The 24,141-nt window shown below is 36.1% G+C and overlaps 1 protein-coding gene across 4 annotated transcripts in view; it reads left to right on the top strand.

The window, feature by feature from the left end:
- The window catches only part of LOC141497520 (palmitoyltransferase ZDHHC11-like), a 201,959-nt gene that overhangs the window by 26,854 nt on the left and 150,964 nt on the right, over positions 1-24,141 (top strand). For 3 of the 4 annotated variants that reach the window (XM_074200189.1, XM_074200187.1, XM_074200188.1), the window contains exons 2-3: positions 13,872-13,981; positions 14,246-14,305. In XM_074200189.1, the coding sequence (XP_074056290.1) occupies positions 14,273-14,305 (33 nt within the window). In that variant the 5' untranslated portion in view covers positions 13,872-13,981; positions 14,246-14,272. Of the gene's footprint in view, positions 1-13,871; positions 13,982-14,245; positions 14,306-17,849; positions 18,188-24,141 lie in introns of those variants that run through there. The other variant, XM_074200190.1, reaches the window with a different exon arrangement.

Below are 24,141 nucleotides of genomic sequence, written 5' to 3'. Positions count from 1 at the left end.
TCATTGCATCATTTAATTTCAATAAATGATTATGAAACATAATTTAAGGGAGAGATAGTCTGGCAGAGTAGATTGAAAACTGACCTCAGAGTCAGGAAAACATGAGTTCAAGTCTCATCTCTGACAAACACTGACAGTGTATCCTTGGGAAAGTCACAACTTCAGGGCTTTGAGAAACTATGACTATAGGTTGCCAGGAAGATGCTGGCCTGCCTTGGTAGAGAGTTTCCCTGAGGATTCTCCATACCAATGGAATCATAGTTCAAACCCTATCCCCATATCCATCCTTATCTCTATATCTAGCCCATTCCTATCCTAATATGATGGGCATTATATGCTAGGTACTTGGGATGAAAAGACAAAAGTCAGACTGCTCTCAAGGAACTGACACTGTAGGTATACAACATGACCAAAGAAACTCAATATAAAGTATTATCAAGAGGCAAAGAAGGCTAAAAACTAGAAAAAGCACTCATGTAGGAGGTGGGATATGAGATGTTCTTTGAAGGAATCAGAATTCTGCGGCAGAGGTTAGAATGGATAGCATTAAGTTATAGGACTCCACTTATAAAAAGACATGGAGCTATGGCAATGTGGGGCTCTGAGAAACTGATGGCAGGCTACTTTGAATGGAACCAAATAAGTGAAGGGGAATAATATGAAACTAGACCCGAAAGGTAGGTGGAGGTAGGTCATTGAGGGTTTTTAAATATTAGGCTAAGGATTACATATTTTATCTTAAAGATAGTGGAGAACCATTTAACATTTTGGGCCCCATTGAGGAGTCCCACTTATACTTTGTAGTGACATTTATTTGCCAAAAAAGACATGAATAAGCAACAATGTCAATTATGGCTCTAGCATTTCTGGACATTTTGTAAAATATCCTCAAACTACTGAGCAGAATTTTTTCCTCATCCTGAAGCAACAGAGGTGAAGAAAACTGTCAGCATCCTAGTTCCTGTCATTGAGTGGCTGAGTTATCTTTCAATATTAGGCCAGACTACCACAGTTTTAATTGTCTGGTATGTTAAACCAGTTATATCTATTAAATTTATTTGTATCCATGAGATCTGAAATATGCTCAAAGTTTCATTGTCATCATGCATTTTATTTTATGAACTATTTCTACGGGGTTTTTTTTTAGGTTTTTTTTTTTTCAAGGCAAATGGGGTTAAGTGGCTTGCCCAAGGCCACACAGCTAGGTAATTATTAAGTGTCTGAAGCCAGATTTGAACCCAGGTACTCCTGACTCCAGGGCCAGTGCTTTATCCACTGTGCCACCTAGATGTCCCATTTTCTTTTTTTTTTAAATTACTTCAGAATCTTTTTCATCTAGTTTTTCCTCTACAATCCATGGCAAATGTCAGCAAACCACTGACCAAAGGTTAAATCTGGCTTGCCTCTTGTTTTTCTACTGTAGAGCTAAGAATGACTTTTAGATTTTTAAAAACTTATCTTAAAAATAAACAACATAAGAGATAGCACAGTATAATGGATAGTGAGACATAATGCAGAGGTGAAATAGTCCTTGGTAATAGCTTGGTTATAAGAGTTGAGAGTGGGTGAAGAGTCCAGGATAACTCCTAGGTTGGGTGCAACTGGAAAGATGGTAATTTGGGGGAAAAATAATGTTTTGTTTTTATTTAGTTTAAGATGTTTACTGTATATCCAATTTGAGATATCTGAGAGTCATTTGAGAAAGAATATCAAGGAGGAGAGTATCAGCAGTGTCAAAGGCTGAAGTGAGGTCAAGGAGAACAGGGATTGAGAAAAGGTCACTGAATTTATCAGGGAATGATTAGTAACTTTGGAAAGAGCAGTTTTGGTGAAACAATAAGGTCAGAGGCCAGACTGTAAGATATTAAGAAGAGAGTAAGGGGGACAGCTAGGTGTTGCAATGGATAGAACACCAGCCCTGGAGTCCAGAAGACCTGAGTTCAAATTCAGCCTCAGACACTTAATAATTGCCTAGCTGTGTGACCTGGGGCAAGTCACTTAACCTCATTGCTTGAAATAAATTAAAAAAAAATTTTTTTTTTAAAAAGATGGTGAGAGAAGAGAAAATGGAGGATCTTATGGTGGACAACTTTTCAAGGAGTTCAGTTACAAAGGGCAGAAGAAATAAAGAATGATAATGAAGATAGAAGGATTAAGTGATGATTCTTTTTCAGGATGGAGGAGACAAAGACAAGAGGCATGAGGGAATAAACCAGTAGATAAGAGTTTTAAAGTAAGTGAAAATGTGGGGATGACAGATGGGGCAGTCTATTGGAGGATACCAGATAGAATGAGATCTCTTGAGTAAGTAGAAAAGTTAGCCTTGCTAAGGAATAAGGCCAGAATGAAGAGACAATGGCATCTGAGCATAGGAGATGAAGAAGAAGGGAGAATAGGGAGCTTGTGGCATACGATCTCAATATTTTTCTGTAAAATATAAGGAGAGATTAGTTGTTGAAAGGATAGAGGGAGGAGGACACATAGGAGGTTTGAGAAGGGATGAAAAGGTTTGTAAGAGTCTCTACAGAGAATAAACTAGTGAATTGATAAGGGAGGTATAATGGGATTACCTAGCAATAAGGAGAGTACATTTGAGATTGTGTAACATGACTTGTGGTAGATCCAGTAAGAATGGTTGTTTGGTTTTCTCTGACTTTATTCAGTAGCATGCAAAGGCAGTGAAAGGCAGAAATGATTGAGTGCACTCAATGATATGATAAAGGAGAAAGGAATTCAACCAAAGAGGATAGTGAAGAGTTGAACTACATCACCAAGGGATCAAGGTAGGGAAAAGAGGAGAGGATGGCTGGTGCAGAGGAGTGCCTTTGTGAAAGAGCTGTGGAGTCAAGGGTTTGGAGGTCACTGGAGAAAAGGAGAGTTATGTAAGAAAAGGTGAGGGAAGGATCTAAAGTTATTCAATTATGATTGGATAAAGAAATTTTGGAATTTTTTAACAGGATAGATAAATTGAATATGGGTGCAAAAGAGTGTAAAATTCCTGTAGGATAATGTCAGGAAAACTGAAACTTGTGATTAATGCTAAAGATAAAAATGGTGGGTTTTTTAAACTTTCATTGAGAGCAAGAGGCAGATTCTTAATTAGAATTTACAGAGAATTCATTACATATACAATGAAGGCAGAATTTATTGATTTTCTTTTGTTTTTGCTACAGGAGAAGATGATGATAAAATTATAAAGGAAATAACAAAAATTGACAAGGAATTGGAATCCAAGATAAGTGAAGAATTTGTGGGAACACCCCACCTAACATGGGCATTCCAGAATATTGCAAAAAAATTTTTGACAGGAAAATGTCGTATTGCTATCAGGGAACTTTGTGTAATTATGGAGAACTGAAGAAACATTGTAAGACTGAAGATTTACATACATTTTCAGAAAGGAGAGTAAGGTGGATTTGCCCAAAGCTGAACTTGGCACTGCTTCCTAGTAGAGGAAAGGCAATCTTAGACTCTCATCTTAAAATTTCAGATTGGAATCATAAATTGTTAGAGATTAATTGAACTCACTATAAAGACAGTTACAGTCTTTTCTCTGATGAAATTTAAGGGAGCAAACTCATTGGTTGGACAAAGAAATTTGTTACACTCAGAGGTACTTTTGATAGATAAGCTCTGGAGATATGGAAATTGGTTGATTATTGATGTTTGTTCTTCATTCTCCCAGAAGACCATGACATCAGGGAGGTGATAACTATGACATGAAAGTGAGTTGTATTTAAGTGAGATGGTACTATGCAAAGTCACCAGTCTCACTTTCTCATCTGAAACCTTAGGGTTTCTCAGTGATAAAGAAGGTTAAAAAAAAAAGAAGCAAAAAAGTGCTTCTTTTGCATAGTACCAAAAAAAAAAAAAAGAAATCAATCTAGGAGGTTAATTGCCTCAGGGTTTCTGGTCAAAACAGAAACAACTGCTATTTATGATCACTGAATTAATCAGATGACCCTATTGTTGGCCAGTCAAGGAGAGCAAAAGGGATAAGTAATTTGTAAACCCCAAGAAATGTTACCGATCTTTAGGAGAGTACACAAAAGTACAGGAAGAAAAATGAAGTGAGAAAAGGAAAGAAAGAAAGGAAAAAAAGAAGACAGAAAAGGAAGGAAGGAAGGAAAGGAAGCAAGGAAGGAAAGGAAGCAAGGAAGGAAGGGAGGGAGGGAGGAAAGGAGGAAGGGAGGAGGAAGAGAGGGAGGAGAAAGAATCAAGGAAAGAAGTGAAGGAACTGTACAACCAAACTTGCAAGAAGGGAGTTCCAATCCTATACCCATAGAGGTTGATGTTTGTCCTTCATTCTTTTTTTTTTTTTTTTTTTTAGGTTTTGTTTTTTGGGGTTTTTTTGCAAGGCAAATGGTGTTAAGTGGCTTGGCCAAGGCCACACAGCTAGGTAATTATTAAGTGTCTGAGACAGGATTTGAACTCAGGTACTCCTGACTCCAGGGCTGGTGCTCTATCCATTGTACCACCTAGTCACCCCCTTTGACTTTCATTCTTGAAAAAGACCGTGACATCAGGAAGGTAATACCAAGACAGGCAATTGGCTTCAAGAGGGCAGGGAGCTATGTAAAGTCACCAACCTCATTTGTTCTTCCGGAGTCATCTGGGTCTAGTGGTTAAATATGGATCAGGATGACTGAAGATGACCCTGGATGCAATGGGAGCCCTTGACCTTTTAAAAGCTACGTCTTTCCCGAGTCACCTTTTGACTGAGGTAAAGCCTATATAGTCATTAAGGTAAGGTAAAAGCGTGCTCAGGCAAAGAGACCAAAAATGGCCACTTTCATTTTTTTTTAGAAAGATTTTATTTATTTTCAGTTTTATAATTTTCCCCCATTCTTGCTTCCCACACCCCACCCCCACAGAAGGCAGTCTGTTAGTCTTTACATTGGTTCCATGTTATACATTGATCTAAGTTGAATGTGATGACAGAGAAATCATAACCTTAAGGAAAAAAATAAAGTATGAGATAGTAAAATTACAAAATAAGATAACAGATGTTTTTCTAATTTGAAGGTAATAGTCTGGTCTTTGTTTGAAGTCTATAATTCTTTCTGTATTCTCCATCACAGATAGCCCCAAATTCTCCCTGATTGTTGCACTGATGGAATGAGCAAGTCCATCAAGGTTGACCATCACCCCCATGTTGCTATTAGGGTATACAGTGTTTCTCTGGTTCTGCTCATCTTGCTCAGCATCAGTTCATGCAAATCCCTCCAGACTTCCCTGAATTCCCATACCTCCTGGTTTCTAAAAGAACAGTGTTCCATGACATACATATACCACAGTTTGTTAAGCTATTCCTCAACTGAAGGACATTCACTTAATTTCCAGTTTTTTGCCACCACAAACAGGGCTGTTAGAAATATTTTAGTACAAGTGATATTTTTACCCTTTTCCATAATCTCTTCAGGGTATAGACCCAGTAGTGGTATTGCTGGATCAAAGTGTAAGCACATTTTTGTTGCCCTTTGGGCATAATCCCAAATTGCTCTCCAGAAAGATTGCATGAGTTCACAGCTCCACCAACAATGTATTAGTGTCCCAGATTTCCCACATCCCTTCCAATATTGACTATTGTCCTTTTTGGTCATATTGATCAGTTTGTGAGGTAGTATCTCAGACATACTTTAATTTTCATTTCTCTAATAAGTAATGATTTGGAGCAATTTTTTTTGTATGACTATGGATTGCTTTGGTTTCCTCAGCTGTAAATTTCCTTTGCATATCCTTTGACCATTTGTCAATTGGGGAATGGCTTGTACTTTTGAAAATTTGACTCAGTTTTTCTGTATAGTTTAGAAATGATTCCTTTGTCAGAAATACTAGTTACAAAAAGTGTTTCCCAATTTACTACATTTCTTTTAGTTTTGTCTGTGCAAAAATTTTTAATTTAATGTAATAAAAGTTATCTAGTTTGTTTTTTTAATGATGTTCTCTATCTCTTCCTTGATCATAAACTATTTCCCTTTCCATAGATCTGACAGGTAAACTACTCCTTGATCTTCTAGTTTGCTTATATTTTTTTTAATGTCTAAATCCTGTATCCATTTGGATCTTATATTGGTATAGGTTGTGAGGTGTTGATCTAATCTAAGTTTCTTCTATACCAACTTCCAGTTTTCCCAACAGTTTTTATTGAAGAGAGTTTTTTATCCCAATAGCTGGACTCTTTGGGTTTATCAAACAGCAGATTACTATAATCATTTCCTTCTATTGCACCATCTATGCCACTGGTCCACCACTCTATTTCTTAGCCAGTACCAGACAGTTTTGATGACCGATGCTTTATAATATAATTTTATATCTGGTAAGACTAAGCCACCTTCTTTTGCACTTTTTTTATTGAATCCCTGGAAATTTTTGACTTTTTATTTCTCCATATAAATTTACATACAACTTTTTCTAACTCATTAAAGTAATTTTTTTGAAATTTTATTGGTAGGGCACAAAACAAGTAGTTTAGTTTTGGTGTCATTTTTATTATATTAGCTTGACCTATCCATGAACAGTTGATGTTTGCCCAGGTATTTAAATCTGATTTTATTAGTGTGAGAAGAGTTTTGTAATCGTTTCCAAAAAGTTTTTGAGTCTGCTTTGGCAGGTAGACTCCCATGTATTTTATTTTTTCTGAGATTACTTTGAATGGGATTCCTCTTTCTACCTCTTGCTAATCATATATAGAAGTGTTGAGGATTTATGAGGGTTTAAAAGTGGCCATTTTCAAAAAATAAATTAAATTTGGTGGCAAACTGGAAGCTTTTATGAAGGTATTCCTCGTAAGGGACGGAGAAAAGGAGGAGGAATGTTTCATTCATCTTCCCTCCATCTGCCATATAGTTTTAGTTTTTTGTTTGTTTTTAGGGGTTTTTTTTTGCAAGGCAATGGGGTTAAGTGGCTTGCCCAAGGCCACACAGCTAGGTCATTATTAAGTGTCTGAGGCTGGATTTGAGCTCAGGTACTCCTGACTCCAGGGCTGGTGCTCTATCCACTGTGCCACCTAGCCACCCCTGCCATATAGTTTTGAAGGGGAGCTAATCAACCAAAGAAAACCCTGAAACCTATAGAGAGAGCAAAGTAGCAGACTCCAGACAGAACTGCGAGCAGCTTCAAGGGTACAGAGCACTTGAAAGAAGAGAAGAGATTCAATCAGCTGGGGAGAGGAAGAGGAACAAATGCTGAAAATCCATTTGAACAATAGACCTAGCAGAGACACTACCAAAAAAAGAGTTGTGTGGAATCTAAAAAGACATAAAGGACTTTCAGATCCTACACTACTGAGAGGCATGAATTAGTTTTACTATGGGTGTATTTACACTTGTACCTCACTAACACTGAACACTAAATTTGAGCTCATCTTTTTATGGGTGCTGTGTGTAGGTCTATAAGGAAAATGTTGTTGTAGGTATTGTGTTTTACTATGCAGTCTTAGTAAATGTCTTTATTAAGCATTAATCATGTCCAATGACTAATTGCTAATGGGAAATACATTGTTCATGAGCTATGATCTAAGTAGTGGAGACCCACCTCCAGAATCATTAAGAGGACCTAATCAATGAGTGTGAGTGAAAGTTAAAGGAGTGGCCCAGGATGAGAAATCAAAAATCAAAATCAAAGAAATTCTAGAATCAATTATTTAAGATATGATTTGTGAACTCCAAAAGGATAGAGATAATCATTAAGAGCAAACATAGTTTCATTAAAAATGTGCCAGAATAATAATGTCAATTTCTCTTTTGACAGGCTGATAGAATAGTCAATTATGGGGAAAATCATAGACATATCTAGATTTCACCAAGATATTTGATACTTTGACACTTCAATAGATATATGATCTCGTGTGAGTCCTCTCTTTCATGATTCAGTGATGAGAAAGTAGGTTTGAGTCAGTATTGTTAACATTTAAAAAATTTTTTTTTATCTGCCCTGGGTTTGAGTTTGTGCAAGAGTAGACTTCTACTGAATAGTCATAAGAGTCATCTTTTGGTCTGTTATTCCTGCTCTGGTTATGCCTCTGTAGATTGGGCTGGATGCTAGAAGTAAGTCCTTGCCCTGAGTATGATCATTGATGCTGCCATTGCTCCCAGTTTTGAATGTCCTTTCCTTAGTACAGAACCCCAAGGGCTTCCCTTCTGGGGAATGCTGCACCCCTGTCCAGGTCTCCTTTCTCCACCCTGTATTTGTGATCCAGAAATGAAAAGTAGATGACAAAACTGACAGCTGCAACTCTCTCAGTTATAGGGCACCAGAATGTTCCTAAGGGTGCCCCAGTATGGGGTGGAAACTTCCTCTTGTCCTAGTGCACATATTGTCTCTGGATACTGGAGTGGTCCACATGGTGTGCTCCTGTACTGATCTTGTATCCATTGTCCATAGGCATCCCTAACAGTCTTCCCCTGATGAACTAGGTTAGCCAAAGGACTCACTCTGATAGTTCTAGATTTTCCCATTAGGATTTGTTGTCATACATTTTCTCCGTTTGTTTGAAGAATTTTGTGAAGTGGAGCTCACTGCAATGCTCTTACTTTGGCATCTTGGTCCTGCCCATTTTCTATCATTTTTCTAAAAATAGTTCTTACCCCAAGATTAAGGAACTTTGATTTTAATGAACACATTTGCCTAAATATGCTATATACCTAATTGGTTTTAATTAGATATGCTTTATACCTAATTGCTTTTACCTATCAATTTGTCTAGATTTAAACCAGTACAAATTGTTTTAATGATTTCTGTATTGCAGTACAATTTTCAATGTGGTACTAATAGACTTCTCTTTTTCTGATTAGACAAAAAAACAATTCTCTTGAGATTCTTGATCTTTTTGTTGCTTCATTTTAATTTTATATTTATCTTGTGGTTTGATATAGCACTCCATGAGTAAATGAATTTGGGTATTATTTTTATTATATTGTCTTGACCTAGTCATGAACAAATACTGTTTCTCCAATAGGTTTGTATTTTTATAAAGAATGTTTTGTAGTTCAATTCACTTTGTTTCTAGAGTTATCTTGATAGATATATTCCTAAATATTTTAAAGCTTCTGAGTTTATTTTATTTTTTAATTATTTAAAATTATTTTGCTAAATATTTGTGAATTACATGTAAAAATGCTAACATTCATTTTAAAAAAAATTAGTAACAAATTCCTTCCCTCCCTCCTTCAGCTATTGAGAAGGCAAACAATATATCAATTATACCTGTGAAATCATGGTTATGCCTCTGCTATATTAGTCATACTTTCACAAAAAAGATAAAGTTAGAAAAGTATATCTTAATTTGTACTGAGCTCATCAATTCTATTTCTGGAGGTTGATAGCATCATGAGTCTTTTGGAACTGTATTGGACATTGTATTGATTTGAGAAGCCAAGTTTTTCATAGTCGATTATCAGTCATCACAGCATTGTTATTCCTTGCACAACTATCTCCTGGTTCTTTTCACTTCACTTTGTATCATTTCATATAGGTATTGCCATGACTTTTTGAAATAACCTTCTTCATCGTTATAGAACCATTCACTCCATCACAATCATAGGCAACAACTAGTTCAGCAATTCCCCAATTGATGAGCATCCTCTCAATTTCCAATTGTTGTCATCATAAAAAAATTACTATAAATATTTTTGTGATTGTAGGTCCTTTTTCTTTTTCTTTATTCTCTTAGAAATATAGAACTAGTGTATTGGTATTGCTGGGTCATAGTGCATGCATATTTTTATACCCCTTTGGGCCTGGTTCCAAATTGTTCTCCATAATGATTTGACCTGTTCACTACTTCAGTTGCAGTTTATTAGTGTACCTATTTTCCCCAATCTCCTTCAATATGTGTCATTTCCAATAGAAAATTCCCAATCTCCAATGGCTCTCCCGAGGTGTTTTAATTTGCAATTCTCTAATAATTATTTATTTAAAACATTTTTTCATATAGCTATAGATAGCTTTAATTTTTTCTTCTGAAAACTGCTTGTTTATATCTTTTGACATTTTATCAATTGGGAATGGCTCTTATTTTTATAAATTTGACTCAGTTCTATATTCTCTCTCTCTCTATATATATATATCTATATCCATCTAACTATATAGTTATATATACTTATATATATATAGTTATTTATATAGATATATATATATACTTACATACATACATATTAAATGAGGCTGTTATCAGAGAAATTTGCTATAAAATTTTTGATATTACATATTCTATGATGTCTTTTTTGGTAAAATGGAGTTTTCCTCATTATCCCTTTAATTAGGTCTATTTTGGCTTTTGCTTTTGCTTTTGCTTTTTCTGAGACCATGATGGCTCTTCTTGCCATTTTTTTTTAACTTAACTGAAGCACATTAGATTCTGCTCCATCTCTTCATTTTAACCCTGTGTGTGTGTCTTCTATTTCAAGTGTGTTAGCAGCCTTTTGTTAAGATTCTGGCTTCTAATCCATTCTGATATTTGCTTCTTTGGGGGGGGGCATCTCATTCATATTTACAGTTAAGATTACTAATTTTTCCCCACTCAATTCCCTTTTCTTCTTTTTTTTCTTTCTCTCTTTTTATTCTTTCCTTCCTCAAACATCTATTTTGCCTCTCACTACTATTTCCCTTAATCTTTCCTCTCTTGGATTATTTCTCCCTTTCTATTCCCTATTTGGTTGTTAGATTTCTATTCACAATTGAGTGTGTCTTTGTGTTTGTATAATTTCACACTTTAAACCAACTCCAATGAGAGTGAGGTACAAAAATTGCTTGCTACTCCACCCTCACATTTTCCCCCTAATGTAAAAGCTCTCCTTCACATACTTCTTTATGTGAGAAAAGTTTTCCATTCTACCTCTCCCTTCTTTCTTCTCCCTCTTTCTCACACCTTCATTTTTATTTTGGATATCAATTCCACTATAATTGAATGACATCCTTATTCTTGTCTGTGTTGAACTGCCCTATAATGATGAAGTTCTTAAGAGCTTAAGAGCTTCCTGTATAGGAATATGAACAATTTAACTTTGAGTGCCTTATGATTACTCTTTCATATTTACCTTTTATGCTTCTCTTGTATCTTCTGATTGATTGTCAAATTTTCTGGTATTTATGGTATTTTCATCAGGAATGCTTGAAAGTCCTCTATTTTATTAAATTTTCATTTTCCCCTGAAGGATTATATTCAGGTTAGGTCATTCTTAATTGTAATCCTTTGCTTTTTATAATTTCATATTCTAAGTTCTCCATTCCTTAAATTGGAAGCTGCTAAATCTTATGTAATCCTGACTGGGTCTATATAATATTTAAATTGTCTCCCTCTAGCTGCTTGATGTATTTTTTTTTTTCTTTGACCTGAAAGTTCTGGAATTTAGGCATAATTCCTGGGAGTTTTCATATTGTAATCTCTTTTAAGAGATGATCAGAGGATTTTTTTCAATTTTTATTTTATCCTATAGATGTAACATGTCAACTTTTCTTAATAAGTTTTTGAACTATGATGTCTAGACTCTTTAAAAATCACAGCTTTTAGTTCAATAATTATTAAAATATCTCTTCTTGTTCTATGTCCCAAGTCAGTTGTTTCCCAATAAAATATTTCATATTTGCTTTTAATTTTTCATTCTTTTGATTTTACTTTCATGTCCTATGGATTAATTAGCTTCAATTTGTCCAATTCTAATTTCTAATGAATTATTTTCTTCAGTAAGAGTTTGTACCTCTTTTCCCCTGAGGTATTTCTGCTTTTTAGGGAGTTCTTTTCTTCAGTGAATGTTTGTGCATTTTTATTATTAGATCAATTCTGTTTTTTAAAGTGTTATTTTCTTCAATATTTTTGGTGCCTTTTTTAAAATCAAGAACTTTGGAAATTTTCTTGCATCACTTTAATTTTTTCCGGCTTTTCCTCTATTTCTCTTATCTCTTTAACTCTTCTAAGAATTATTGTTGGGGGTTTTTCTATGAGGCTTTATCTGTTTCTGTATCTGTTTTCACAATGTTGTCTTCTTCTGAGTTTGTGTCCTGTTCTTCCCTGCTACCATTATGACTTTTAACGGTCAAATTTTTTGTTTTTGTTTGCTCATTTTTCCAATCTATTACCTAACTTTGAACTATATGTCAAAGTTGGATTCTGCTAACAGGGTGGGTTGGGATGTTCCCTACCGAGCTTCTTCACTTTTTCTTGCTGTTTTTTTCATAACTAATTCTAGGGGATCTGCAAGTTTTGGGTGGGTTGTTTTTTAAGGTTTTTGCAAGGCAAATGGGGTTAAGTGGCTTGCCCAAGGCCACACACGTAATTATTAAGTGTCTGAGACCGGATTTGAACCCAGGTACTCCTGATTCCAGGGCCGGTGCTTTATACACTGCACCACCTAGCCGCCCCAAGTTTTTGGTGTTTTAAAAGTGATATGATGCTAGGAAAGGCATGGTCATTGCTGTTCTGCACTCCAGTCTTTCTCTAGGGAAGGTCCGTGGTTTTTTACATCCACAAGTGATGGTACTCCTCTTTGCCTTGGAATTGCGGTCAGAGTCTCTGCTCCCTTGTGAAAGGCCTCTGGCACCCCCCTCCATCCTGTAATGGTAACCTAGAACTAGGTATGAGTAATAGAATTGCCAATCAGTGTCCGCTGTACCCAGCACCAGCAAAGCATTCCCTGTAATCTCTCTCTCTCTCTCTCTCTCTCTCTCTCTCTCTCTCTCTCTCTCTCTCTCTCTCTCTCTCTTTTAGGTTTTTTCAAGGTAAACGGGGTTAAGTGGCTTGCCCAAGGCCACACAGCTAGGTCATTATTAAGAGTCTGAGACCGGATTTGAACCCAGGTACTCCTGACTCCAGGGCCAGTGCTCTATGCATTGTGCCACCTAGCCAACCCCCGTAATCTCTTTCTCATCAAATGTCTAACCCCATTATTTTCTTTGACTTGAGAGCTCCCATAGATGCTACTGTCAGTGTAGCTATTGTTGATGCCATTCTTTGTGTGGGCTCTGTACAGTTCTCCACTCCACTATCACAAATTCTACCTGCGTCTGACCTATCAAGTTTTCTTGGGCTGAAAAGATGTCTGGCCCCAACCTGTTTTTGGCTCTGCTTCTTCAAAATTTGATTCGCGATATAATTTTAAGGTTGTTTGGAGAGAAACTTGATTTAGCTGGGTTGCCTCTAAATCTACCTAGGCAGTTTTTTTCTGGGTGGGGGCAGCTAGGTGGATAGAGTGGATTAGAGCACTTATATTGCTTTAGAGTCAGGAGGACTCCAGGAAGAAGGGAGCTTGAATCCAGTCTCAGAAACTTGACATTTACTAGCTGTGTGACCCTGGGCAAGTCACTTACCTCTAACTGTCCCAAATCCAGAGCCATCTCCAGTTGTCCTGATTCATATCTGGCCACCAGACCCAAATTACTCTGGAAGAGAAAGTGAGGCTGATGACTTAGAACAGAATACCCTCACTCAAATCCAATTCATGTGCTTGTCATGTCATCACCTCCCTCATGTCTTAGCCTTCAGAAATGAAGGACAAACTACCATCATTACCTGGGCAATTTTAACTTACAATTTCTTGAAATATAATATATCTATAAAAATTTTGGCCCATATTTTCAAATATTATGAAAATTTTTATAAGATTATTTCTCAACTTGTTTTTGAGATCAGTTTTTAAAAAATAAGATGAATTATATTTTCTATTTTCCCCCAAATTTTTGACTTTGTTTTGATATTTCTTTTTATCATTGATAAGAATAAGATATGCTTATGCTTGGTCCATTTTAATTTTTAGGGCATTAGTTTTTTGGGTGAAGTTTTTTCCACTGTCTAGTCAAATGTACCAATTCTCCTTGTCATTTTTTTCTCCCTGACTATTCCATTTTGTATCCATTTTGTGTTTCATTTTTTCCAGGATCCTGTAATCCTTGTGATCAAGTTATTTTTTGTCTCTGAGATTTTACCCGGACTTGTGGAATTACTGATCTCCTTAAGATTGACCTCCTTGGTTCTTCTCAAACCAAGGTATGTTATCATGTTATTTGCAGTTTTTCTTGCTTATTTTTCTTTCCAGGACTCCAGGATCTTCCCCTGAGTTAGACCACCTCAAATCTTTATCCCCATTTTACTGTCTTTCATGTTGGACTCCTCTCAAGAGCCTTGGAAACCCCTCAGTCTGGGCTTAGCTTAGAATCTTTCTCCCTTCTTTGGGGTTTATATTACTAGTAGTTTATGGATCCTGACCCAAGCCCCCCTAGGATTGATTACCTTGTACTCTTTCTATTTCAGGATCTCTGCAAGATTCTGGGATCTACTATGGCTACTAGCCTTTGCTGGAAGAATCTAGAGGTAATTCTTTATTCTTTTTGGACTGGATTCATGGCTAAGCTCTGTAGGAATGTGAGGGGGGGTGGGACTGCCTCTATACCCTTACAAGACATCTATTACTATTTTTCAGGAAAATCTATCACATTCTGTGTAATAATTGTCTATGTCCTCCTGTAACTCCCCCTGAAGGATTCTATCTGCATAGTGAGTGCCTTTGTCTAGTTATATTGACATCAGAACATGAAGGTTTACCTTCATTTATCTATATGACTTATTATACCTCCATGATTATATCTTCTAGACCACTCTCTTGCACAAACTTTCGTTTAGACTTCTTGAGACATGATTGCCTTTTGGTATTCTTACTGCCTGGCACATAATAAATATTGATTGATTGATTGGTAATGTCTTGCAGTCTGCTAACTCCCACTTTGTTTGTACTCTTTTATTCTCTTTATTGGAAGTGTCAAATTAAATTCAAATCCTGAATACTTCCTGAAACAGATTAAAATGTAACTGAGAAATGTCTAACATAATAATAGATAATGTTAATGTATGGTATTCTAGTTCAATATGTATCCCACTGAGGTCATTTCTGTTTCAGTTTGACATCACCATTGTTTTAGATCTGAAATTTTATTCAGATACCATGGTATTTTATGCCACAACTACACATCATCACTGAAAGAATATTGTTTAAAAGATGGAATTTTTAATAAAAGCACTATACAATTTTCCAAGGAGAAATTTAGCCTGTTTTCTTTATGATCAGTTATGGGCTAAGTTTGTATATTAAAAAAATGTACTATTAAGCCATTTGTCCATCCAAATGCATAATTTGGACAATAGGAATTATTCACCTATTGGTTTTCTTATGCAAATGATTAGATTAAATTCCTTTGCACTTTTATTGATCTCCTTTAGAGGGCTCTGTAATGTTCTAGGCTTGATACAACCATAATGGTGTCAAAACACTTAAGGTACCTCTCTCTCTCTCTCTCTCTCTCTCTCTCTCTGTCTCTCTGTCTGTCTGTCTCACTTAATATGTTTAATAATAGAGTAATCTAAGATATCTTTGAAATTTTCACAGTATTTGTTTTTACAAGGCTGTGGAGTTAAGTAACTCTCCCAAGGTCACACAGTTAAGTAATTATTATGTGTCTGAGACTGAATTTGAACTCAGGTCATCCTGACTCCAGGACTGGAGCCACCTAGCTGCTCCTACATTATTTGTTTTCACAAATTTTAAGAAATTTTGACATGTATAAGAAATATGTCATTATTAAAGGTGGTGTTTTGTTTAACTGAATCAAGTGTTTTTATGGTCTACAAACAATAAAAAAAATGGCATATTGTATTTGCTATATCATTTAGTAAATTGAATGAACTCTTGAAAGGCAGTGGTGCAGTAAAAAGATAAGACATATGGAGTCAAATACCAACTCTACATTTCCTGATCTATATGACCTTCATTCTGAGGTTTCGTAAAAATGGTTTCAGAAAAATGTAAGGGTTAGACAAGATGATCTCTCCAATTTCTTTCTCCTCTAAAGTATAAAAAGACATTTGTAAAGCATGAAGTATAAAAAGACATTTGTAAAACACCTTGCATTTTCCCTTCTTATCCATTAATCAAAGTTGTCCCTGATATATTTGTATATTATTCTTATAAAATTTCTGAGGAGAGAGGAAGAGAGGCATGTGGGGTAGTAGGTTTTTTTTTTTGAAAGGCAAATGGGGTTAAGTGGCTTGCTCAAGGCCACACAGCTAGGTAATTATTAAGTGTCTGAGACCGGATTTGAACCCAGGTACTCCTGACTCCAGGGCCAGTGCTTTATCCACTGCACCATCTAGCTGCCCTGGGGTAGTAGTTTTTAATATTTTCTTGATTATTATTTTGGTAGAGAGTAAAGTCTAAAATATTTTCTAAGTCTCCTGTCTTTTGGTGTCCTCAAAACTGTCACCTTTAACTTGTATGTCCCTACATATATTTGATCCAATCTAGATGTTTTCCAACATAGTTTTAGAAATCCTCCTTTATGCCTGCTAATATATTATACGCATATATTTATATACCTACCAATATAATTTGAAATATTGATTTAGTCTTTTATTTGTAGATTTAGTTATTTTCTTTTCTTTTCCTTGATATATACACACATATATATATATATTATACATACATATATATGTAGACATTCAAATTGTTTATTTGGGGTTTTGCTTTTTTGGGCAAATATTTATCATAAATTTCAGTACAAGTTAACCAAATGTCCCATGAAAATAATTTTGAAAATTGTACAGGAAAAAATCAACTTCATCAAATTCTCTATTTGAACTTTCTATGGAGAAACTGAGAGCCATCTTAGCATTTAGCAGCTACTTTCTTGTGTCTTCCTAATTTATATATAATGAGAATAGTAAGAATGAGATGATTCATTTTCTCCTCCAATAGTATATCTCATCTACTTTGTGATTACTGGACAATTATTTCACATCTAGGGTAGCAATAGGTAAGCTCATATTTATATGCCATCTAACCACTGTGATTCTTTGCACCCTTTGTCCCCCCTTTCCACTACTCACTGCAGAAGGGGACAGGAGCTATACAGGACTGAGATCCATATTTATTTTTCTGTATTTTGTGAATTTTCAGAGTCAAAAAATTAATTATCCAGTGGACAATCTACTGACGATGAGCAGTTCTGGACTTAGCTAGGCTGGTCCTCAGAAAACACCCATCATTTGTTAGGGCATGTTAGGTTACCCTGGCAGAGCCTTTCAAAATCCAGGGCTACCTCCATGTCATAATGATTATTGATAGTTATAGAATTCTCATGGACAAGACAGAGACCTATATAGGAGAAATGGTAATACTATGTAGATTTGGAACAGATTAAACAACCAGACATAAAAATATTGATTAATGCATTAATTATCAAATAGAGAGAAGTCTATAGTGGAATTCTGCAAGACTTGATCCTTGGTCTTTTGTTCTTCAGCATTTTTATCAGTGACTTGGATGAAACCACACTTCAGTGCATAAAATAAAGCTTGTTGAATTACAAAGGAAACCAATTTTATTGAAATATAAATATATTTTAAATAATATCAAAATATACTTTTAAAAGTTCACATACCACACATTAAGAATTCTTGTTATATGTCATCTTTCTGGCAGTGATCATTTGGGTCCTTGGGATTTTTTTCTTTGAGTATTTGATAAAATGGTTACTTCCTTTTTTGTGGTTTCCTCTTTTTCCTTCTCCCAAGCTGAGAATTTTGAGACTTTTAATTTTTGATCTGAGAGGAAGAAAAATTAATTTCTCATTTTGAAATATGAAATAATTCATTCTACAAAGCCTTGTGGCCAATAAGCAGTGGGAAGACTACTGTTCTGTACCTTTAGTAAGAGTAATACTGCTGATATGAAAAAGAATCTAGCAGAGCTTTGGTCTTCAGTTGTTTGTCCTGTTACCAGCATTGCCAAGAAACACTGGAGGTGGGATTGACTTACCTAGGCAGCACAGGATGTTTACAATACTCTAAGAAATAGAATTGCAAGAGAATATGTAAACAGATCATTGGAACAGGATTTCAAGATTTGGCCACTGTGTCTAATACCGGTGTTTTATAATAACTGGCAAGTAAAAGGAACTTTGGTTTTTATTACAATTGTCCTGATTGAATTTTTCAGAATAAGTTCAGGAGGGAAAAAGAACTAATAATTGGGCATCAGAAAACTGGCCATTGAACTCTGCTTTGAGGGAAGCTTGGGGATTCTGAGAGGTCGAAATTACAAGGAAATACATTGCAAGTGTGGGGAGACTACCTGAACCCAGGCAGCCAGAGAGAAGAGTGGAAACCCCATGGATCAATTAAGAGATGATTGCTCTGGTCTAGGTAAGAGGTGATGAGAGTCCTTCCTAGGGTAGCATCTGTATTATGAGTAAAGATTTGTTGTTATGACTCTCTAAATGGTCTAATAGAGTAAAGAAGAGAAGTCAAATGACTGGGCTCTTGCAAACCCCATGTGCTCTCATTTGGTTCTTGCATATTATAGATGCAATTAATACTCATTGAATGAATTGAAAGAGTTCTGTTCTGGTCCAAAAAGGTTTAATCTAGGTCAAGAGTATTTGAGGTTGAATTTAATCTAAAACTATAATTTGCAACCTCAGAGAACAATTGCCAGATGGTCCTGCTCTGTAATCAGTGATCCTCTGCTGTCTCATAACTGATTTCCCCCACAGACTCTGTTTCCACAGGTAGGGATATCATATTTGCAGTGATTTTATATATAATGCCTGCATATGTATATGTGAGAATGCATGGGCATATATACACATATATATGTATATGTATATGTATATATATGTGTATATATATATATATATATATATATGAAATTTCCTTAGAGAAATAGCTCATTACCAGAGATTTGAATATCTGAATATTCATAGTAGTGAAGGATTAGGGTTACTCAAAGAAATGAATTCTGCAGGTAATTCATCCAGGAAGCTTGAGTTTATCATTTATTTCAACTGTCTTCTCCACCAACTTTTTTTCAGCAAATGGGCAGGGTTCACCTATCTTAATAGCCCTTTCAGAATATTATATAAAGGTGATACAGAGCAGTGAATTAGGCATACAGCTAGCAATTGAATCTTTTTTTCTGAAGGGACCTTGATAATCCACAAACTGAATCATCAATCCCCGAATAAGAGACTCCATTGCACTTTGATAACTTGAGAGTTTTTGCTCTTCTCAAAGGGAAATGAGAAAGAATAAGAATTGTATTACATTTTCAGTGTAGATTGGCCCATTAAAAGGTGATTATATAAGTTTCTCCACCCACCTCCTGTTCTTTAATTGTACCTTCAGAATAATACATTTCCTTCTTGTTTTGAGTGAAGAACATACTATGCAAATCCTGATGCTCCAGGGATCTGTATCTCATTTAATTAAGAGCCATCTCTATGGTCCAGATATGATGGAGTAAAGTTAATGATTAAGTTATATAGAAGTTCCCTAATTAAGTCTAGGGAAGCTAGAGAGCAATGGATAGACTGCCAGTCCTAGTGTCAGAAGGACCAGAGTTCAAATTCATTCTCAAATACTTCCTAGCTGTGTAACCTAGGGCAAATAATTTAACCTTGTTTGACTAAGTTTCCTCATCTATAAAATGAACTGGAGAAGGAATTGGTGAACCACTCTAGTATCTTTGCTGTGAAAAGCCCAACTTGGTTCATGAAGAATTGGACACAACTGAAACAACTGAACAATAGCTGATTAACCAGGACTCAGTTAGCATTCAGTCAATATGTATCAGAGCAGAACTTGAACCCAAATCTTCTTCTTTTTTGAGGCAATTGGGGGGAAGGTGAGGGAAGAACTGAGGCCAGTGCTCTATCCACTATACCCCTGCTGCATTGTTATTTTCAATTTATTTCTTTGGAAATCATAAAGAGAAATAATTTTTTTCTGTTTCTGGCTGTTATTTGGTTTTGGCTTTTTTCCTTTATGGAAAATCCTTTTGTTTGGTCTTGAGTAATTATTTGGTTGGTATAGTGACTTTATCACAGTAACGAACATCACAGGGTCAGTGTGTTTATAGCAACCAAAGCTCTCAGTGTACACACCAATAAGAAGTCCTTCAAAGGCCATCAGAAGGCAAGGGGGATTTCAAAGGTCTCTTTTTTACTCAGCCATTGCAAGGTCTACCTGGAAGATGTGAAGTATTCATTGTTTGAGATGGAGAGGATTGAGGGAAAGTTGTGCTCTGGGTCTTATCTTGACTCTCTTTCTTCCACTTCTTTTTCTAATCCTCCCCTTTTCTAACCCTCCCCTTTTCCCCTTTGTCCTTCTTTCCTCACTTTTCTCTTACAACATTTTGTGAAAAATCAGAAGTAGATATTTGCAGGTGGAGACTGAATATGACCACCCAGTTGTGTGGGTGAGGCAAAGTTTCTCATTTTCTTTGGGAGAATCAATGTGCCTCATAGAAGGAGAGCAAATGTTTTTGTTTTTACTGAATTGATGTTTCAAATGATCACAGACTTTTCTGAGCCTCAAAGTTGAAATATGCAGACAGTTGTATCTCTTAATGTTGTGTCCAATCATCCCTTCAACAGTGATTATCAGTTAAGATAAAAGATAGCTGAATAATGAGATGGATAGAGCTCTGGGCCTAGAGTCAGGAAGACCTGAGTTCAAATTCAGTTGAAGATACTTCCTGGCTACGTGACCCTGGGCAAGCCCCTTTACCTCTGTTTGCCTCAGTTAATAATTTCTACCTTCTAGGGTTGTTGTTAGAATCAAATGAGACAGAAATAAAGCACTTGATCCAGAATAAGCATCTTATAAATGTTAGCTCTTCATTGTCCTGATGGCCATGTTATGATGGAAACGTGCTTTTGCCCTTTGGTCATTGTTAGGTATTACAGTAGATAGGGCTGGACCTGGAGTCAGGAAGAATCATCTTCCTGAGTTCAAATCTGACCTCAGATATTTATTAGCCATGTCAAGTCGCTTAATCCTGTTTACCTCAGTTTCCTTCTCTGTGAAATGAACTGGAAAAGGAAATGGCAATTCTCTCCAATAACTTTGCCAAGAAAATCCCAAATGGATTTATCAAAAGTCAGATATGACTGAAAATGACTGAATAATAATAATAATAATAAGATGATTACAATAATAGTTTCTTACCCTCTCACCATATGAGAGGGAGGATCAAACTTGTTATGATTACTGAGACTCAGAAATCCAAAACTAGACTTTGGGCCAGCTAAGTCTATTCTCTCATTTTATAGTTGAGAAAACTAGGTCAAGTCAACAAGAATTTATTAAGAACCTACTGTGTTCCCGTTCTATGCTAAGGAAAACATTTCCAAGAGCAGCTGCCTATTCTAGTCCCAGATTTTTAGTATGTTAGAGTTTGCAAAGGCTTCCCTTCCAAATGTTTCCACTTCCAGAAGGGAACAGATGCATCACCCAGAGAAGTACATCACCTTTCCACACTGTAGACTTTGCTTTGTGTTTCTGCCAGAATATTCTTAGAAATCATTTTAGGCTGAGAGACTTGACAGATTGATTACGTAGCCTGTCCGATATTATGTACCTTGTTCCAGTACAGAAGATTTGATGGATCTTCTTCATGGGAACATTTACTGGAATGAATCCAGGGCTCTCAGTTAACCCTTTCAAAGTCACCCTGAATGCTTTTGAACAGATGAAAACTGGTATCTGGGTGTCTCATCTTGTGGTCTGAAAGATAGGAATCAATAGGATTGATATTCAAATGTTATAAAGTACAATTTAATTCAAGAAGGGTTTAATTGATTCATGGAGTAAAAATCTATATAAAACAATTTAGGGAATATTAAGAAGGAGGAGATTGATTCACATGATCTAAAGAATACCTTTCAACAATAGCCTATGCCTCTGTGTTGCAGTGGAATTGACACTAGATTGGGGAGTCAGAGGACCTGGGTTCAAATCCCATTTCTGAAGTTACTACCTATATAAGGGAAGTCAGTTGGTGGCAAGAATAGAGTGCAGAACCCAAGACAGAAAGGTTTATCTCCTTGAGTTCTGAGACACTTACTAACTTCGACTCTGGGCAAATCACTTAACTCCATTTGCCTCAGTTTCGCATCTGTAAAATGAGATGGAGAAGGAAATAGCAAACCACTTGAGTATCTTTGCCAATAAAACTCCAAATCGGGTCATAAAGAGGTGGACATAACTAAACAACAAAGCTTGTATAAACAGGTAAATAGCTATCCTGGACTTGTTTCCCCTTTTGTAAAATGAGGATTTGGCATCATCCTAGAACAGTAGGAAGGACAACCAAGGTTCAGTGCTTTTGAGCTTTTCCTTACTATGCCAACTCCTTCAAACATGACAACTGCAATTCATCTGCTACCCCCTGTAGCCCAAAGAATGGATGATTCCCAACCCCCACTACTTTCCATATCTCTATATAACTTAATCAAGAGCTACTTAAGAGCCAATGCTCCCCAATGTCTACCTCTCATCATTATTCCTCTTAATCTTTTCTCATCTGTGTTTTATTCCAATCAAACCCACCCTTTCCACTTGCCTTCTGAAATTCTCATTCCATAATGAATAAACTTTCCTTCATTCTGGACCTTTTCTTCTCATATTCCTTTCACTGACTTCTTCCAGATGATGCAACAATCTTAACCATTTTCTCTAGCTCTGAATATACCTTCAATTGCATCCCTTTAGAACACACACACACACACACACACACACACACACAAATTATACCTGCTGCTGGAATGATGTCAGAATACTCTTTTCTCCCCATTACCACTTCCAAGACTCTTTGCTACTATTATTCAGCAATTTTTCTTTTTAAATTCAATTTATTATACCTTTTCACCATATGAAGATGGTGGCTTTTCCATATTACTGTATTCCCTTTCTAGTAATAAGAATGTAAGACCTAGTTCACTTCAAAATTCATAATGATATGCACTCAGATTCCCTAACCTCCCCAATCCTCAATCCTCTTAAACCTCATGATATCTTCCTCTATTCTATCTCAATCACACACAGGGATGGTAACACCTTGGCTTTCACCATTAATCATAAGTATTCTATTTCCTACTATCTAACCATAATCCCCTATTCTTCACCCTTATCATGATTCACAGGTCTGTAGTTAAGAAGATTTATCTTTAGGGGTGGCTATGTGGTGCAGTGGATAAAGCACCAGCCCTGGAGTCAGGAGTACCTGGGTTCAAATCTGGTCTCAGACACTTAATAATTACCTAGCTGTGTGGCCTTGGGCAAGCCACTTAACCCCATCTGCCTTGAAAAAAAAATAAAAAAAGACTTATCTTTGAGTTCAAATCTAGCCTTAGATACTCAGCTGTGTGACTGAGCAAGTTACAACACCAGTTTGCCTCAATCCACTGGAGAAGGAAATAGCAAACCAGCCCATTACCTTTGCCAAAAGAAACTCCAACAACAGTATGGTCCATGGGGTAACCAAGAACACAGTGATTAACTTAACAACAATTCAGTGAAGACCCAGCTAAAACTGAATAATATGAACTTAATAGGGTATGCATTCCAATGCAGTTATATGATTTTTCCCCAGCTTTATGAAGAATAATGAATATGAAAGGAAGTACAAAGTTTTGGGAGCAATCAGAGCAGGAATAAGCAAGGTGGTAAGGTATTAAAAAGAAGACAAGCTGAACTGGTTAAATATAGAGTTGAGATTGAGAAGGGAAGAAAGAAGTCAGAGTAGAGTAATGGTCTGGAAATGTAATGAGAGGTAACAGGTTCGAAAGGGATGACCACCTTCTGCTCTCCAGGTTCTTATGACAGTATTCTCTCCTGGCTATCTGAACATTATTTCTCAATGTACTTTGATGGCTCATCAACAATATAACATCCCTTAAATCTGGATGCTCCAGGAAGTTCTATCCTGGATCCTAATTTCTTTTTTTTTAACATTCTTTCTTAATTAGTTCTCAACAGTTTAATTATTACCTCTATGTAGATGACTCAAACATCTATGGATTTAACCCCAATCATTGCTCCTGTGACCTTCAATCCCATTTTGCCTACTGCCTAATCAGGCATTTAAAACTGGATGAATTGGAGACATTTTAAACTCAAAATATCAAAAACATAATTCATTGCCTTTTTCCTCAAATCCACTCTCTTTTCACACTTCCCTATTTCTGTCAAAGGCAGCATCATTCTTCCAGGATCTCAGGTTTATATCCTCTGTTATTCTTGACCCTCCCTAACCATATAGATCCAACTAACTGACAAATTTTTATCATTTCTATTTATATGAGTTTTCCTGTAGC

Source organism: Macrotis lagotis, chromosome X (assembly GCF_037893015.1).
Source record: "Macrotis lagotis isolate mMagLag1 chromosome X, bilby.v1.9.chrom.fasta, whole genome shotgun sequence".
NCBI lineage: Eukaryota > Metazoa > Chordata > Mammalia > Peramelemorphia > Peramelidae > Macrotis > Macrotis lagotis.
Note: the sequence above shows the minus strand (reverse complement) of the source record. Positions and strands in the feature narration are given on the sequence as shown.